The sequence below is a fragment of the Lolium rigidum genome, chromosome 6, assembly GCF_022539505.1.
Source record: "Lolium rigidum isolate FL_2022 chromosome 6, APGP_CSIRO_Lrig_0.1, whole genome shotgun sequence".
In the NCBI taxonomy this organism is placed as follows: domain Eukaryota; kingdom Viridiplantae; phylum Streptophyta; class Magnoliopsida; order Poales; family Poaceae; genus Lolium; species Lolium rigidum.
In genome coordinates this window covers 254,381,262-254,400,859 of record NC_061513.1, presented here as the reverse complement: position 1 = coordinate 254,400,859, position 19,598 = coordinate 254,381,262, and the positions used below count along the sequence as shown (strand labels likewise).

At 43.4% G+C, this 19,598-nt stretch overlaps 1 protein-coding gene across 1 annotated transcript; it reads left to right on the top strand.

The window, feature by feature from the left end:
• Positions 1-2,134: 2,134 nt before the first annotated feature.
• Positions 2,135-17,599, top strand: LOC124663976. Its single transcript, XM_047201597.1, has 3 exons — positions 2,135-2,381; positions 3,092-3,426; positions 16,942-17,599. The coding sequence occupies exons 1-3, from the start codon at positions 2,135-2,137 to the stop codon at positions 17,590-17,592; spliced, it is 1,233 nt and encodes a 410-aa protein (XP_047057553.1). The 3' UTR covers positions 17,593-17,599.
• The last annotated feature ends 1,999 nt before the right edge of the window (positions 17,600-19,598 follow it).

Below are 19,598 nucleotides of genomic sequence, written 5' to 3'. Positions count from 1 at the left end.
GGCCACCATTTGCTCTGTCAGTAGATTTTCAACTTTTAATTTTCTCCAAACACGAACTATTGCCTCTGGGTCCATGAATTATGAATGGAATCTAGCTAGCTAGCTAGGTACTAAAGCGCATTATCGACCGATGAAAAACTTGAAAGCACAACGAGCCAGCAAAAGGCAGATGGAGCCTGGTTCGACGAAGGGCCCAAAGTGGCTAAACTAGTATTGCTTTTGTTCATGTTTCCGATTGGAGCTTCCTCTTTTTTCTTCATTTCTACCTCCACCAGAGGGGACACATGCTGGTGAGCACAAGCCCACTTGCTTGCGCACCGAGTGGGGGTGCCCTACAAACTAATGTGGCAACTTCAAAGCAGTAATACCCAAAATCTCCTGGTCACAACCGAAATGGTGGCACTTAATCATGATCAGAACTGATCATACGAATTTCTATGCAGTGTTCATTCTATGGGTAAGCGTAGTGCTGCGGTTTATGCCATAAGTTACAGTTTGTTCAAAAGGCACTCGCAGATCATGCATACCTTAGCATCCACTCAAGGCGTGGGCTCCGTTTACCACAAAAGTTGGTGCATGAATTCCATCAAACCCCTCAAAAAAGAAGGGCAGCACAAGCAGCTGAGTACTAATCCTCCATGCATCTTTGAGCTCCGAGCTTTAGTCAAAGGAGGAAGACGATGAAGAAGAATAAAAAGAACTAATTAAATTCTTCACTTGCACACCAAGGAATTCATGACCCTGCAAGCTTTTCTCCAACCCGGGAATTATGCCTTCTCATTTCCTTTTGTCCCGTAACGAGAGAAAAGCTGTGCTAGTTCTCGTGAGCGATTGTCCTGGTTGTGTTCTTCGAGATGCATTGCTGGAGCAACATGTGTTTGAAATAATTCAGTTTAATCAAAGTGTTGGCATTTGCTTAATATGTGTAGTACTCCGTATCTGTAGATGGTACTAGTATTATTTGTCAGGAAGGGGCGAACCGAAAATGCAAGCAATATCTGGAATGCGACCACTTTATAAAGATGATTAGCAATATGTACCTGGACCAGCTCAATTTGGGGAAAGAAAAATAGTTAACAAAGAGCTAAAATACATCAAGAGTGTTCCTGCAGGGGAAGCTTCCATAAACTGGGTTCTGCGTGTTGGTTGACCTGTCAGGTTTAAGAGACAAAAACGTTCTAGTCAAATAACGTCAGGTTTAGAGATAAACATTGACAAAAACGTTCTAGTCAAATAACGTTAAGGAGGAGGTCCACGAACCAACGTTCGTGACCAACTCGTTCGCATCTCACGCGCCCTGATCGGGGGCACCAAAACCAACTCGATGGTTTGGTCCCCTGTCGCCTGCGCCATATAAAAGGGGGGGGAGCCTGGCTGCTATCGATCACGCCAGTTTACGATCAGCTCGCTGCTTTCCCCACAACTCCTAAAGCCCTACCGATCTAGGGAGGCGCAGAACGACGGGAAGACCAGGCTGGAACCTCGCCGTGCTGTGCCGGGGCGATGCGGGTGGCGCCGGAGGGATCGGGAGGATCTCCCGATCGTCATCGACCACAAGTTCGTCATCAACACCGCCACACCAAGCCTGCCTCACGCAGGCGTCGATGGGATCGTCAGTGCCCAGTAATGCAACACATCTACTATCTCTATTATGATCATTAGGTGTTCTAGTGTCTGCTTTTGCGATCTTGTGCTACTCATGCGTTTTTAGATCTAACAATGGTATCAGAGGCCTTGTGTTGCTAGCACTAGAACCCTAGTTCTGATTAAGATCATGTTTTAGGCAACCTGTTATGGATGTCTAGTTGTCAGATCAGTTAATTTTGTATCGAACTAGAACCATCTGCAAGCAATTATGAACCCTAATGAACGCGAGATGGAGACCTACCTGATGCCGCCGGGTGTCTGCCTTTACCCTCCGGGGACCGTCGGAGCAGCTGCTGCTCCGGCGAGGGCCGAGATCCCGCGCCGCCACTCTCTCCCAACGGAGGAGCGCGCGGGTTGACGCGCGGTAACGCGCGGAATGTCCGGACCCGCCGGTGGCCGTCGCGCCGCCGGCCCTCCGTCGTCGCCCTAGCCGACCCGCAAGTAAAACGGCGCCAGTAGCCACGCTCGACGAAGCAGCGCGCCGGACATGGTCCATAGCACGCTGCTCCGGCGAGCGCCGCCACCGCGCCGGTATGATGCAGGCAGGAATCGCGCGCCGCCGGGGTCGTGGGCGCCGCGCGCGCTCGGGTTGCTGGGGCCGTGTCCGCCTCGCGCGCCGCCGGGGCCGTGGGCGCCTCGCGCCGCCGGGCGTGGCCGCCTCGCGCGCCTCGCGCCGCCGGGCTTGGCCGCGTCGCGCGCCTCGCTGCGTGCCGGCCTCTCTCCGTCGTGTGCAGGTGCGGGCGCGGCAGAGTAAGCAAGGGGAGGAGGGCGCCGCCGCCGCCGGCGTCGGCCCTCTGTCTCTGTCGCAGGTTTTTCGGGTGGGGAATGGTTTTAGGGTTAGGGTTTCAACCCTCCACCGTTTTAGGTCAGTCCTGAGTAGCTCTCGGCCGTCGATTCGATCGGACGGTCACGAATCTCTGCGGGAGGGAAGCCGGGCCGGGGGTCCTTTTGGGCTCAATCTGAAGATGGGCTTCGACCCAGGTTGTCGGTAGTCCAGTATATTCTCTGGGCTGCCGATTTTCCTTTCTGTTTTCTGTGTTTTTTAGTGCATTCTAAATGTTATTCCTTATGTTTTTGCACTATTATATACAGAAAAATCATTGCCTAAAATAATATGATCAGAAAAACATGCTTTTGTTCTAGACAGAAATGAACCAACGAGATTTTCTGTTTAGAGTACTTAGTATGTTTTAATGTTGAATTATCAAATTAAGCATCACATATGTTGTTCCTTAAATGATTTAAAGTTGATGTTTATTTTGGGAATGTTATGGCTGCAAAATAATTCTGACCAACGTTGTATTATTTTCTGCATGTCAACCCCTAATGTTGTTCTAATTCATGTCATTTCTGCCCAACGGTGTTTGACATAAATAAGAAAATTATGGCATGTTTATTTTATATGCATGCAATTTTACTAATGAATGTCCATGTCAAATTTCAGCTTCCGCTGCGATGCGTTATGATGCTGTCGAGCAGTTGACCGGCAGCAACTTTCCTCGTTGGAAGAACTCCATTGAGCTATGTTTGGCTTTCAACGAGTTTGATTATGCCTTAAGGGAGGATAAGCCCGTGGCGCCGATTCTTGGTGCTACGGGGTATGATGAACTAAAGAAAACTTATGACTCCAAGATGGAGAAGTGGGACAAATCCAATCACGTTGCAATGCTCGTGATGAATTCTTCCATTTCACTCGAGATTATTGGGGCTCTCCCCAAGAAAGATACTGCTAAGGAATTTATGGAAGCCTTAGAGGAGAAATTCAAAGGCTCTGAAAAGGTTTATGCTCATGAGCTTTTTCACAAGCTACTTGGCAAGTATAAAAATGATGGTGATGTTAGGGGACATATGCGAGAATGATAAATGCTTCAAATAAAGCTGAAGCACCTAAAGTGTGAGCTCGGTGACAACCTCCTTATCATCATGATCTTGGAGTCCCTCCACGAAGAGTTCGATCAGTTCAAGATCAACTACAATTCCATGAAGGAGAAGTGGACACTTGGCTGAGATATCCCCTCGGATTGTCCGGGAAGAAGAAAGAATGATGAGGCGAGAACAAGGATCGGGCTTTTCATGTTGCATCCTCAAAGAGAAAGCATGACGGGTCGGGCCCTTCAAAGTCGCCAAAGAAAACCTTCAAGAAGGAAATGCCAAAGTTTAAAGGAAAGGAAAAGGAAAAGGATAATGGACAGTCTTGAGCCCACTGATAATGTGTGTTTCTTTTGTAAGAAGGAAGGCCATTACGAAAGGACTGTCATGAATACCTCAAGTGGATGATGAAGAAAGGTACGGATGAAATCACTTTTGTTGATGAAATGTTATATACTGATTTCTCTTGTACATCATGGTGGATTGATTCAGGTGCAACTTGCTCACGTTGCTAATTCTATGCGAGGGATTAAATATGATCCAAACCGTAACAAGCGGGGCAAGACGACTTAGAGTTGCAAATGGAGTTGAAGTTGATGTTGAAGCTGTTGGGTCACTCACCTTGGAGCTCCACACCGGCTTTCACCTTCATTTAAATAATGTTCTTTATGTACCTACTTTAAGTAGGAATTTGATTTCAGTTTCTTGTCTCGATGATAACATGTTTGAGTGCAAGTTTGGTAACAAACAATTTGTTTTAAATTATTGTAATAAAGATGTTGGCCTCGGTGTCAGACGAGGCAAACTATATATGTTATCTATGAATGATTATGTTTTGCATGTGAGTAATGTTTCAAATGTTGAGAAGAAATGGAAGGGTACTAGCACTTCTTCGAAATTGTGGCACTGTCGTTTAGGCCACATTTCGAGGGGGAGAATGGAAAGACTTATTAAAAATGATGTACTCCTCCCATTAGACTTCTCCGATGCGGACAAATGTGTTGATTGCATCAAAGGTAAATATGCAAAAACAATTAAGAAAGGAGCGGTAAGAGCCACGAGTGTCCTCGAACTCATACATACTGACATATGCGGACCTCTTAATGTTAAGTCTATAGATGGTTTTGATTCGTTCATCACCTTCACGGACGACTTTTCCCGTTATGGGTACATTTACCCTATACGTGATCGATCGGAAGCTTTGGACAAATTTAAAGTGTTCAAAGCCGAAGTTGAGAACCAACTGAATGCAAAAATTAAAGTTGTACGATCTGATCGCGGGGAGAGTATTACGGTAGGCACGCTCCTTATGGGCAAATTCCAGGACCTTTTGCTAAGTTCCTAGCTGAGAATGGAATTGTTGCCCATTATTCAATGCCTGGTGAACCTCAACAAAATGGTGTGGCTGAGCGCCGCAATCGCACGCTTTTGGATATGGTGCGTAGCATGCTCGATCATGCAAGTTTGCCGGTAAGCCTATGGATGGAGGCATCGAAGACGGCTGCACATATTTTAAATCTTGCTCCCACTAAGTCAGCACCGAACACACCTCACGAGATGTGGACGGGAAAGAAACCGAGCTTGAACTATTTACGTGTGTGGGGCTGTCCTCGCTGAAGCTAGAATTTTCAATCCACAACTTAAGAAGTTAGACCCAAAAACGGTTAGTTGTTTCTTCGTCGGATACCCGCACAGGGGAAAGGGATATCGTTTCTATTGCCCCGGTCATACCACTAAGTACGTGGAGACCCGGCAAGCGGTATTTTTTGAGGATAATGAAGTTAATGAAATAAGGAAGATCGATCTTGAGGAAAAGCGGGTGTGTGCTCCATCCCCGATTATCCAAAAGGTCGTTCTACCAATGCGAGAGGAGAATCACTTCTAATGTTGAGACCGAACCTCACGGTTCCGGTCCTCAACCCGATGGTGATCCCGAAACTAATGATAACGCAAATCCGGAAGGTGAAGAAAATCACCGGTCGGATAATGAAGAAGATCCTCATAATAATAATGCCCCTCCACCACCATCGCCTGTGAGAAGATCACATCGAGAAAGAAGAAAAGCCATCTCAGATGATTATATCACTTACATGAGTGAGGATGTAGATGATATAGGGAAGGTGGAGGATCCAACCTCATACAAGGAGGCCATTAAGAGTTTGAATTCGTCTAAATGGCAAATCGCCATGGAAGACGAGTTGAAATCTATGAGCTCAAATGATGTTTGGGACCTAGTAGAAGTTCCTAATGACGCCAAAAGAGTAGGCTCCAAATGGATCTATAAAACTAAGTACGACCCCAAAGGGAACATCGAAAGGTTCAAAGCTAGACTTGTGGCAAAAGGTTTCACACGGAGAGAAGGAATCGATTATAATGAGACTTTCTCTCCTGTGTCATCTAAAGATTCTTTTAGGATCGTCATGGCTCCGGTAGCTCATTTCGACCTAGAATTGCATCAAATGGACGTTAAGACAGCATTTCTAAATGGTGACCTTGATGAAGACGTATACATGACTCAGTCGGAAGGTTTTGTTGTGGAAGGAAAGGAACATTTAGCATGTCGTCTGAAGAAATCCATCTATGGCTTGAAGCAAGCTTCAAGACAGTGGTACCTCAAGTTCGATAAGATTATTAGAACTTTTGGTTTTACTGAAAATGTTAAGGACAAGCTGCATTTATGTTAAGTTTAAGGGCAGTAGGTTCACAATATTAGTCACGTATGTGGATGACATATTATTGGCCTGCGGTGATAAGGATATGCTTGCACGAGACCAAGAATTTTCTGTCTTCCAATTTTGATATGAAAGATCTCGGTGAAGCTTCATATGTCCTCGGCATTGAGATTCATCGAGATAGGTCTAAAGGTGTGTTGGGACTATCACAAAAGGCATACTTTGAGCGAGTACTAAAGAAATTCAATATGCATAAGTGCTCGGCTCACCTGCCCCAGTAGTCAAGGGCGATAAGTTTGGGACATTTCAATGTCCGAGGAACCAAATTGAAACTGATCAGATGAAGTCGGTTCCTTATGCTTCAGTTGTCGGAAGCATCATGTATGCACAAGTTTGTACACGCCCTGATTTGGCTTTTATAACCGGGATGCTTGGCAGATTCCAATCAAATCCAGGACTAGACCACTGGAAGGCCGCAAAGAAAGTCTTGCGTTATATGCAAGAGACAAAAGGGTACATGCTTACGTACAAAGGTCCGATAACCTACAAGTTGTTGGTTATTCAGATTCCGATCATGCCGGTTGTGTGGATAGTAAGAAATCCACGTCGGGTTATGTATTCACACTTGCCGGAGGAGCTATATCGTGGAAAAGCTCCAAACAAACTATAGTTGCTTCATCTACGATGCAAGCAGAGTTTATAGCATGTTACGAGGCCACTGGGCAGGCTGTATGGCTAAAGAATTTCATTCCCGGACTTAAAGTGGTCGACAGCATTTCAAAACCACTTCTATTGTACTGCGATAATGAACCCGCAGTTTTCTATGCGAATAACAACAAGTCAAGTGATGCTGCCAAACACATTGACATTAAGTATCATGTTGTGATGCATAGGATCCAGGATCAAACAACTAAGGTTAAGCATATAAGTACGACTCGTATGCTTGCGGATCCGCTAACGAAAGGCTTACCACCCGGAATCTTTCGTGAGCATGTTGCCGGCATGGGATTACTTGGAAGCCTTATGATTCTGGAATAAAGGGACCATAATAAGAACCACTCCCAATAAGTATTATGTTATCCATTTCAAGATAGGCTGGTATGCCATAAGTGTTGAGGTTCAATAGCATTTCATTGGTTGTTGTAACACCTCACTTTGGTTTATTATTCCTATGGAGAATGGGCAAATGATGTTAAACCTAACGATCAAGGGGGAGAATGTTGGTTGACCTGTCAGGTTTAAGAGACAAAAACGTTCTAGTCAAATAACGTCAGGTTTAGAGATAAACATTGACAAAAACGTTCTAGTCAAATAACGTTAAGGAGGAGGTCCACGAACCAACGTTCGTGACCAACTCGTTCGCATCTCACGCGCCCTGATCGGGGGCACCAAAACCAACTCGATGGTTTGGTCCCCTGTCACCTGCGCCATATAAAAGGGGGGGGAGCCTGGCTGCTATCGATCACGGCCAGTTTTACGATCAGCTCGCTGCTTTCCCCACAACTCCTAAAGCCCTACCGATCTAGGGAGGCGCAGAACGACGGGAAGACCAGACTGGAACCTCGCCGTGCTTGTGCCGGGCGATGCGGGTGGCGCCCGGAGGGGATCAGGAGGATCTCCCGATCGTCATCGACCACAAGTTCGTCATCAACACCGCCACACCAAGCCTGCCTCACGCAGGCGTCGATGGGATCGTCGGTGCCCAGTAATGCAACACATCTACTATCTCTATTATGATCATTAGGTGTTCTAGTGTCTGCTTTTGCGATCTTGTGCTACTCATGCGTTTTTAGATCTAACACTGCGTACCACGCTGCCACACTGGCAAGCGTTATTAATATGTGTTTGCGATAATTCAGTTTAAGCAAGCGGTCTTCTTTCTTCGAGGTGCATTGCTGGAGCAATATATATGTGCCTGCGATAATTCAGTTTAAGCAACGGGTTGGCATTTACTTAATAAGTGTACTATAGTATTTTTTAGATGGTACTATTATTTGCCAGGAAGGGGCGAACCGAAAATGCTACCAATATGTGGAATGTGCTTTCTAAAGAGGATTAGCAATATATATATCTCAAACTGAAGAAAGAAAACTATTAACAATGGGCTATAATACATCCAGGGTGTTCCTGCGAGGGAAGCTTCCCTAAAACCGGGTTCTGCATACCGCACTGGCAAGTGTTCCTCTTTCTGATTTTGCTTCACAATTCCGACAAACATGTCTATATATATTAGCATACACCAAATCCCAGAAGCTTAACTCTCTCGTTGCCCATCTTGTTCTCCTTCCTTTTGCTTTCCTAAAGCAGTCATTTACTTAAGCATCCAATCCTCCGTGTATCCACATACTTTTGTACGGTACGAGCCGTTGTATATATCTTGGTCTTATCGGCTTGTACAGTTGTACCTACACATAATCGCATTATACTAACCACATACATGTGTGGTACGGACTTTATATATGCCCTGGTTCTCTCCTCGCCAAGACACACATGAGACCCTTTTCTTTACCATGCATGTGGGAACTAATTAACAAAACGCCGTATCCTGGTGGTAATTTGGCAGCGTACAAAAGCGCTTTTTCGAGCTGGCCAAGCCAAAGCAGGCACGCTAATCTTCTGATATATATACGTTGTTCCTAGCAGCAGCGCTACCTTTCTGCTTTTCTTCAGCACAGGGTAACTTTTTCTAAGCAGCGGCAGCTTTCTTCACGCATTGACCTGTGCTTCATGGGGTTCGGTTGTGGTTGTGGATGGTTTCGTCCTGTTAATTTGCAGCCGGCCGCCGCAATTGTAGCGTGGAAAATATATCTTCTTTCCCTACCTAATCATCTTCCCTGTAGAATGAAAAATATCTCCTCCTAAGCAGCTTTGTAGGGTGATAGATGGTACCTGAACCTTCCATGATAGTGCTAATTAAGTCTGTTGTGTATGAATATTCGCCGGCTGATTGCACAGCAAAAGTCATGTAACTTTGTACTGACCTACATAGGTGTAGTCACCTCTTGCTAATTCCTATCATATATGATTTCTATATCATTCAATAGACGAGCAGACCTGGATTTTTAGAGATGGTAAAATTTGAACAACAATTTTGAACTCACAAGTCACAACCCACATGCAAGGTATCATATGGCAGCCTTAAGTCCTAGCTAAATCGGACTAAAAAATTGTATGCTTACAAAAAAAAGGCCAGCACTAGGCGTCAGCCGGCTGAAAGACAAAAAAAATAATTAAGTGGCAATTATGGGACCTCCGATCATCGCAACATCGAACTCTTGTATGATACATTTTTCACACGCATGAAACATTGTTAGAAATATGTACCCTCGATGCTCGTAAAAATCAGAAAAAAATTATGCAACATTCCAACATATTGAAGCAACACCAATTTTATGTATGCAACAAAGAAAACTTTGAAAATGTGTTGCAATTCACAACATGGACAACCAACTTATGTAACACATATGAACAAAACAAATAGCAAAGAATCTTGCAACATGAGAAAAAATCCTCTTGAAGCACACACCCAAAATATTTGCAACATGTATCTCATGAGTACACAACAAACATCATAAACACTTGCAACATGTTAAAACACCACATTATGCTTACATCTCAGAATCAAATTTAGGAGGCACACCAATATTGCTACATCAGCTTGCCAGTGATGAATCCACCTTGTTGGAGCCTCCTCCCTTAGTGGATCTGATGAGCCCAAACCCATGCACTCTTAGATAACATCTTGTGTTAGCCCGTTGTTATGAAGAGCTTCTGATTTGGGCTCTGGTTAGAAATCCACCGTGATGGCATTCATGGATGTGAGCTCCATGAAGTCTCATGGAGGGTGACAACACCCTCAAGAACGTGTTATCGGGGCATAAAGGACGTTTGAGTTGTCTGAATGACTTTGTGCAAAATCTGAGTGATGTTATTTGTGGCCACCTCCATAAAAAATTTAAAACTAACATTTAGGAGCAAGGGACGATATTTTGTATTTTTATTACACCCTCACTTTTGGGAAAATGGGTAATGACACCAAATATAACTCACTTGCTTGGAACTGAACAAACATGGCCATCATATATGCTTTGGGTACATTATAAAAAATTCTGGTTAATCCATTAGAAACCCATCTGGTGCCAGACTTTTACCACTCACTATTTGAGAAATTGACTCATTCACTTCCTTCTCTATGGTATATATGTCTAGAGGATATTCCTTCACTATAGAGAAAAATACGTACTGGAGAGATAAATTTATCTATCATATTCAAAAACACGAACTTCTAGGTTAGCCTCCTCAAAAATAGACCCCTCATCTTGTTTTAATTGAACAATATTCTTATTTTGGTGTTTACCATTTAATATTAATTTAAAATATTTAGTACTATTACCACTCTTCAACATGCTTAACCTTAGCACGTTGAGCCTCTCCGATGTTCACCATTTGCTAAGTTTAACATCTCGTTCATTGGCAACCATTTTTGCATCCCTCTCTGGTGTACTTAGAGGAACCGTCTTAGCTTTAAGAACGAGCACATCAACAATATTTAGTAATCTTATTTTTATCTACCATATCGCAGCCATAATCTCTCTGGATAATACCAAAGCTCACTCGGCAGTAACCATTTTTTATAAATACCATCATGGCGCTTCAAGAAATATTCAAATAAAAAAATAGAATTTTTACACTCACTAGAATAAGTAAGTAAATGGATATGACCTAACCCCGACTGAATCAGAGCATGTACACAATTTCTTCTCCAACTCGATACTAGGCAGCTTTCAATCTATCTATTCGTATGTCAGGGTTTTCTTCGGTTGGTCCACATGGTTCCATGGAGAACAATTTCTTTTAGGTCAAGACTTTCAATAATTCCAGTTAAGATAATCTCCCCTACCAACATAGGGAGGGATTCTGGCTCACATAAGCAAACATATTGAGTGATTTTAATGTTGAGACAAAAACTCAAGACTCTGCACTTCTTAGACAGCACCATATACCACACCCAAGATCCACTCACATGGAGCATCTTGAGTATAGTACATACATATTTTAGGAACTCACAAGGATATTAGACAAATACTTAATTGAACTTGTAAAATTGTATTTCCCATGTAGACGACCCATAACAACTCTTTTCAACATTTCTAATGAATGAACTCTTAAATTCAAAATTGGCTTTGTCAATTCAAGTTGGTTATTAATTACAGCATTTATACCATTTTCTCATATAGATGGAATGTTATGTTGCTTTTATATATGGACAGCTAAAAAAACAATTTCATTCGCATTTAGATATTTTTGAATTTTTGTAAATGTTTTGTTTTATTTTATCTGCATCTTCACTAATTTAACATTAGCATGAAACAAAATAAATACTTCAAATTTGATGACTTGAAATGAGGAGGAAAGTGTGTAAAGGAGAAAAGGGGAGAGTATATATAAACTTGGAAGAAAGGAGCCAAATTTTTATTAGTTTATTTCTTAAGGAAACAACGCTTAATATTACAATCATAGACTTTGAACCTGGATTATAATGTATTGAAATATTGAAATTTCTAATTTTTTTCTATCAAGCACACAATCATCATCGACTTTTTTACTAGATCATCTGAAACAAGAGGGAAAACATGATAGAGGAAAACAATGAAATGAACTATGTCGGTGGGTGAGTGTGAGCTATGAAGTCTAGATAAAAAATCAACCATCCACATCTCATGGGAATTTTCTCTTCATTCTCTAGTTAGTTACATGTATTCGTACACTTATACTCATCTTGGATTTCTATCAACGCAAGTAAAATAAATCAATAAATAAATATGGATATGTGTGGAATGGCAGTGCTCTAGAATGTTCTACCAACACATGAAACTCTAAAATTATTACTTCATATATAAACATGCTATATCACGTCCCAGCTGCATAAACTTATATGGATCAACTACTTTTTCTTAATTTTTCTTAAAAACATATTAAATATAGCATATCAAGGTATATTCTTTCGAATGTATTTGTATTTTTTTCCAACTGAATAGTTTTTCTAACTATAGGTATTTTAGTTTTGCATATATGTATTTATACTGATAAACACTAAACCAAATATAAATATAAATCACAATTAATATTTAGTGGATTTTTAGCTAATAAGAGAATACATATATTTAAGTTTTTATATTGAAGTATACATAAACCGACATACACTTATTAATAGGAGAAGTTATAAGAAGGATAAAAGTTTTGCTACAAATATGTGAGAAACACTTGTAATTAATAACACTATACCATGATTACTTAGCTATTTAAAAAAATAGGTGATTGGTAAACTACATGATGCACATGTGAAAAAAGAAAATATATGAATGAGAAGGTTAATAATTTGAAATGGATTGACGAACCCAAGATAACAATGTTCCTAATACTAATGGTGACATCACATGGGCCAGTTTATTTAAGTTTTATTGTCGTGAAGATTTGAAATATTATTTTGATGTCAGATACACAAGCTAGGCTAGGACACGACTTTGTGTTTGTTGCAACAATTATGAAATCAAGATTACGCTCTAGATTATTTTCATCTAATATTGTCCCATATCAGAAGTCATTTTGGATCTAATAGGCATAGAGCCAATACATTAGGCTCATATTCTCTTAGATTAATTCGTTATGAATGTATTTATCTCCATTTAAAATGTCTATCCTACTAAGATGCAAGATATAATTTGGAAATTCTATTTTATGTATAATATGATCCAAAGAGATGACTATGGTATGATTAAGAAGAGGAACTGGAGAGAACTTTCAAGCATCAATATAAATTACAGTGAATACGATGTTATTTTGCAGAACTCAAAGATAGTCATTATTTATCTTACTAGTTAATCCATGGATGTTCAAGATCTTTAGAGAATGATTACAACATAAAAATTAAACATATGGCTTTAATAAAAGGTTATGGCGAGCTCACGAGTTGAGGCATGGTTGGTTAAGTCTTGAAAGAAGCTCTCAAGAAGTGAAGAATTCATTGTGCCTCAAAATATATTGAAGATAAAGTATGGAAAATTAATTGTTGAATCCCAATATTGATCGTGAGGGAGTTGAGCCTTTGGGAACACGTCTTGAAGAAATGAACATTGAGCGAAAATTTAATTATTTCCTTCTAGATATCATCTCAATGGAGAGTAAAGAAAAGATACAAATTCAACCAAGATGAAGTGCAAATATTGGATTCAAGTTGGTCAACACACAATAACGTAAATGATGTACCATGTGGGATCAAGTGATCTAATGGTATGGTAAACATTTGTGAATTGCTCTTTGTGAACTGACCATCAATCTACTGTGTTTTGTATTTATATGTGGGTTAGTATTTTTTAATGGGTGTATATCAAAAGGAAGATTTTATGTTTCCACGAGAGGATGACATCAAGTGGTGATGACCATCAAGGTTGAGAAGTGCAAGTTTAAGATTAACATATCGAGAATATCATATACTTGAAGCTTGTCGTCCATTTAATGATACTAAACATGTAAAGATGTGCTTAAATGAAACTTTTCTGTTGTAGATTTTGGGAGAGTAACTTTTTTTTAATAGGGGAGCAACTTGTTAGTCTTCACCAAATGTGCAGCATTCCAGCATGAGACAAGCATAAACATCACCATCAAGCTCAAGTAAAATGTGTAAGGTTAAGATATCCATCTGCTAGGTTTCTATGGTATTACTGGTCCCAAGGTGCTTGGTGGGATGCCAAGTTATAGATTTTACATAAAGAAAAATATACAGTAACTTGTACTGATCTATGTATCATTCAAGGTTCTCTACTCACATAGGGGTGGTCTATAGAATCATGTTATTTTTAATCTTATCTATTCCTCCAAAAAAGTGTAACTTGTAACCTCTTGGCGTTGTATAAACCATCTTGGCCTTTTATGTTATGAAATTTAATACTCCCTCTGTCCATAAAATACATGTCTTAGATTTATCTAAAGATATATATATCTATACACTAAATAATATCTACATACATCCAACTTCTAACAAATCCAAAAAAAAAATTATGAACAGAGGTAGATACAATTGAGTTCACCTTCCATAGGCGATGGAATGGGTGTAAGAAATATATCTTTTGTGGTTCAGGGGAAACAATTGAGCAACTCTTATATATCGTTTCCGTTTCACGCTTGATTTGAAGAGTAATTCATTTTACTTACAATATTTCTCCTCTAGCTAATGTGATAAATATGTTTGGGAACTTGCTAAATGAGATTGCCAAGAAAACAAAATCAAACATTTGTGTAAGGGTTTGTGCTTTAATTTGATAAATTTGGAATTGTCCAAATATTATTATTTGTAATAGGGCCGAAACTCGAAATGAAAGCTAGGGCATGTAGGGATTCTTCTTTGATTCACATCTGGTTATATCTCATGCGTGTGTAACAGCGGAACCTAAGAATTTTAGGTGCAATCGTCTAATGACAGTTCGTTAAGCTATATTCAACTAGGGTGGTTGCATCCATTACAATCGTCTACACGATGTATATAGGCTTTTTGTGTTCTTTGTTTAGATGGTTAATTCATCCAACAACGTTAAAAAAGATCCTTGACATGTAAATTGTGATACAGTACTATAAACTTCACGGTAGAAATTAAACTGTATAGATCGATCGATGCAGAGGCCGAACAGAGCTCCCATTTGAAGAGAAAAAAAAAAGACACCTCAAAGAATTCTAGGGGCGCATGTCAATCCACGTCCACCCTGCATTTGCATATACTCTCTCCGGGACCAAAGTTCGTCCTATGGCAAAGCTAGTTCGCAACTTGCAAAGCGCCGCCTACGTGCCTACTGTGCATCCCGAAGCTTCCCGGAAGGCAGCTGGGAATGCTATTTATCAGTAACATAATCTCTCCACACTTAGCTTTCCCCTGTACTAAGTAAATAATTGGCATTATGAGCTAGTAGCACCTCCCCATATACCGCGTGCCAATAATATTGTTTACTCAACTTTCCATAATAATTGGCACGTAAACAATTCAGTATCACCGTTCACCTAGCAGCAGCACTATAATGCGTGAAAGGTGCTTTTAACCGTTTAACCTTTGTGTCAAAATATAACAATAGAAAATGTGCAAGAAAAAGAAATGTATGGTGCTGTCGTGTGCGAGAGCACAACTGCATGCGGATCAGCGAGAATGCAACTTCTAGCGTGCACGGTAGGACGGGTGTATGCTAGAGCCATATACTTGGGCAATTTGATTTGTGATTTAGATAAATAGAGAATCTTGTGCATGCATATGCTATAATGACCGACAACTCTCTCCATTCATTTCATTATCAATCCTTGATTTTAGAGAGTTGTATAAGTTGAAACGGTTATTAAATTAACAATTTGTTTAAACTTGCATATTTATTTCGATTGAATCTTTTAAACAAGCACAAAATTACCAAAATTTTAAACCTGAATTTGGAAACATAATGAAATGTTATGATTGACAATGAGACTCAAAGAAACTTGTTTATCTTATTTTTCATCATTATAATTTATGGCTTTAACTCTAAGTCAATTTCCAATTATTTTCCAAACTTTGATGAATCAAGTTTGAAACATAATTTAAGTTTGAAGGTTCTCCCATAATTTAAATTTGAGCCACAATACCAATGAAGGTAGCATGCACGCGCGTAGCTATGAAAGTAATCAACCAACATCGGCAGGAGTACCAACACCAATATTTTAGGGAACAATAACCAAACTTTCTTGTGAACATCGCTGAGAGACGATTATACAAACTTCCATTATCGAAGTTGTAGCATCCAGGACAAAAATTTGCGAGGACCATCCTCCTCTTGACAATATTGATAGAAATTCCAAAACCGATCTGACAAAGCAATATTGTAAAGATATTACCTACAGAATTTTAATATTTTAACGCCACCCTTGGCCATCGGGAAGGAGGTCTCAGTCGTCTAACGAAGCGTCGGAGATCACTTACCGTAGACGATGCCATCTTTATTGACGCAGAGCAAAAAAGAAGATGGCTATCAAAACCCTAATCTTATCTCTTAAAAATAGTACTTTCATTAAAAATAACTCATAGATTGGATTCCATCGCATTCCCCCCGATGCCGGCAAGGTCGATCGAAGAAGGAGGAACCGACTTGTAGAAAAGAAAGAGGTGAAAGCGGCGCTAGGTTTAGAAGAGGCGGCTGATCAGCTACATTTTCTTAGTCTCTCGGCTGGGTTAGTCACTACGGGACGATGGCGGTTCAAACAGTGTCTGGCTTTAGGTTAGCTTAGCCACAGCAGAGCACTCGGCACAGACGCCACACAACCACAACCAACGTTACACTTGATGACTCATCCTCTTTCCTTAATTCTTAAGTGTCCCATCCGGCCGCGGGCCCCGCTCCCCACCACGCCCTCCCTCCCGCCCATCGCCCGCGCCTTTAAATACCGCCCCGGCCTCCTCTTCCCATTCGTTCCATTCACCACCTAGCCAAGCAAAGCACTCCAGAGCAAAAGCTGTTCCACTCCCATCAATCCCTAGCAAAGCAAAGCAACACCACCAAGAGCCAGCCAGCTCCTCGATCTCGGTGACGCGACGCTTGCAAAGCGAGATCAATCGTCTGCATTGCGGTGCTCGTCATCGACCGGTCTCTAGCTAGTCGATCTTCTGCCGGTGGTGGCGATGGCGACCGACAGGAGGATACAGCCGGCCGGCAGCGGCAGCGGCAGCGGGGGAGGGGCGACGGAGGAGGAGGCCGGGCTCGGGAAGCGCCTGCTGCGGGTGCTGCGCGCCGTCTACCACATGCTGCGCAAGGGCCTCTGCCGCAAGCGCCTCATGATGGACCTCCACCTCCTCCTCGGCCGCGGCAAGCTCGCCGGCCGCGCCCTCCGCGCCCACCTCGCCCACCACCCGCAGCCGCACCACCTTGCCGCGGCGGCCGCTGCGGCCGGCGCGTCCCCGTCCGCGCTCACCATGTACCAGCACAACCCGCGGGACGTCGAGTTCAGCTGCGACACCACGCCGCTCTACGCCGCGGCCAGCCCGGCCATCGCCTTCCCGTTCAAGATCGGCCGCGGCCGGGGCCGGGGCGGCAGCAGCCTCGGCGGGCTCGACGCCGCCACCGTGGCGGCCGCCTTCGAGATGATGAACGCGCAGGCCAACGGCGGGGAGACGCCGGGAGCCACCGGGGCCACGCCGTCGCCGATGCTTGCCCTCAGCCGCGGCCGCTGCCCGGCCGGCGCGCGCCAGCTGCGCGTCACCGACTCGCCCTTCCCCGTCGAGCCCGAGGGCGTCGACGAGCGCGTCGACGCCGAGGCCGACAGCTTCATCAAGCGCTTCTACGAGCAGCTCCGGATGCAGCAGTCCACCACGCCCGACAACTGCGTCCGCCGCCGGGGCTAGCGCTAGCGACAGATCCATCGTCCCGGCAGCGGCGCCGCCGCCGCCAACACGCGCGAGCCTAGCTGCTGCGGATGCATGTGATAAATACGTGGCGCCGATCGATTGTTTCACGTACTGCCATGTGGGTCTCGAGTTTTTCTAGCTGCCTGCATGCATATGCTTGCTTGTAATTTCCTCGTTTGTGATAATCCCTCCATACGGTAGAGGGCGAGGAGACGAGATAAACAAGGGTTCTCAAGCCCCCCCAAACTTGTATCTGTTATATCAAGATGGTATCATGCATATGAGATGAAATGATGAAATTTTGCACATTAATGTTCACGTATATTCTTCGGTACGTGTACATGTTTTGATATATTGTCTACAAAGTACTTTCCCTAATTGTTTGATTTGACATGTCACTACAAAAAGTTTGATTGGAGGCTTTTTATTTGTTATGTTTTATTTGTTCGGCACGAAGTATCACACACGTCAGTTGGACTTTGATCATAACAGGACCCATACGTGTATATACTTACTGATTTTTTTTTGCGGGTACTGATTTCGTACATGCAAGGAAGAAGGAACGTATATACTTGCATGACAATCCTGTTGAGAAGTTGAGATTAGGAAAGTACTTACGTACAATATGCTTTTTCGTTGTCTTACTTGTACATACAGACTGTACGCGACCTTACGGTTTGGACATGGAATCAGCTCAATCCGGCCGTACTGTTCAATCTTTGCTCCACCATAAGAGCATCCCCACTCGTTGGCGCTCCCCACGCCCAAATCCGGCGAAATTTTCGTCCGGATTGGATGAAGATTTGGCGTGGGGAGCGCCGAAGTTCCAGCCGTCCCCCCGGCAGGAAACCCCAACCTCGACCATTTGACATATTTCAAACAAATTCAACATAAAATTTAACAAGTTCGGCAAACAAGAGGACGAGAATTGCTGAAACAAATTCGGCGATAACGAGTACAATGTTTAACAAGTGCTGAAACAAATGAAGCACACAATTTCACAATTTTTCAAACAAATTAAGACGAGACTAGTTGGCGTCGGCGTTGGCGTTGCCTCGGAGCCTCCATATGTGCTCCACCAGATCATCTTGCAGCAGCTGGTGCATTGTAGAGTCTCGAATCTCCTGGCGCATAGCAATGAAGGCGGCCCATGATGGAGGCACCTGGTGATCTCAAGTAATAGTCCCCGAACACTGCTATGACGTCCCTGCAGAACCGGTAGAAACAATCAAGGGCGGTGGACTCCGCCATGCGAAGATAGTCATCTGCAGTATCACCGGGAGCTCCATACGCCCGCATCCTCATAGCCACTGTGCACTTCTGCGGTGACGAAAATCCAACCAAACCGAGTGCAATCCGCCTTGCATCCGAAGTAGGGATCAAAGTGGCGGATGGCATACACAATTTCCGGAAATAGCTTTCTGCTCATCCTGAAACGACGCCGGAAAACACTCTCACCGTGCAATGGATTGTCGGCGAAGTAGTCGGCGTACAACATGCGGTAGCCCTCCATTCGCTGTCTCGGCTTGCACTTCCGGCGACCTCGTGCCGACCCACCACGCCGACGAGTTGCCGGTCCGCCGTACATGCTTGCCAAGCAACCAAGGATCATCATGTGCTCCTCGTCTTGGGCGGCTGCTGCCATCTCTTCTTGCATAAGCTCGACGAACATCTGCTCCTCCTCTTCGTCCGAGTCCATGGCCGGCGAGGCAAATGGACGAACACTTGACGGGCGTGGTCGAGGCAACCCGAGCCGCGAGCGACGACGAGCAAGCAGGCCGGAAAACAGGCCGGCGGAAGAGCAGCCAGATAGACCGTCGTCCAAACACGGAGCGACGTGGCGGTGGGGTTCGTGCGTCGAGTCACCGACAGATCGGGCCCTTCCCCGCTTTTCACTCGTCCGGAGTCCCCGAGCGCTCCCCGGGGGGCCGGGGATGGCGTGGGATCGCCGGATGGATTTAGGCCCAAATCCGGACGAAAACGAGGAACCGGGGGCGCGACTG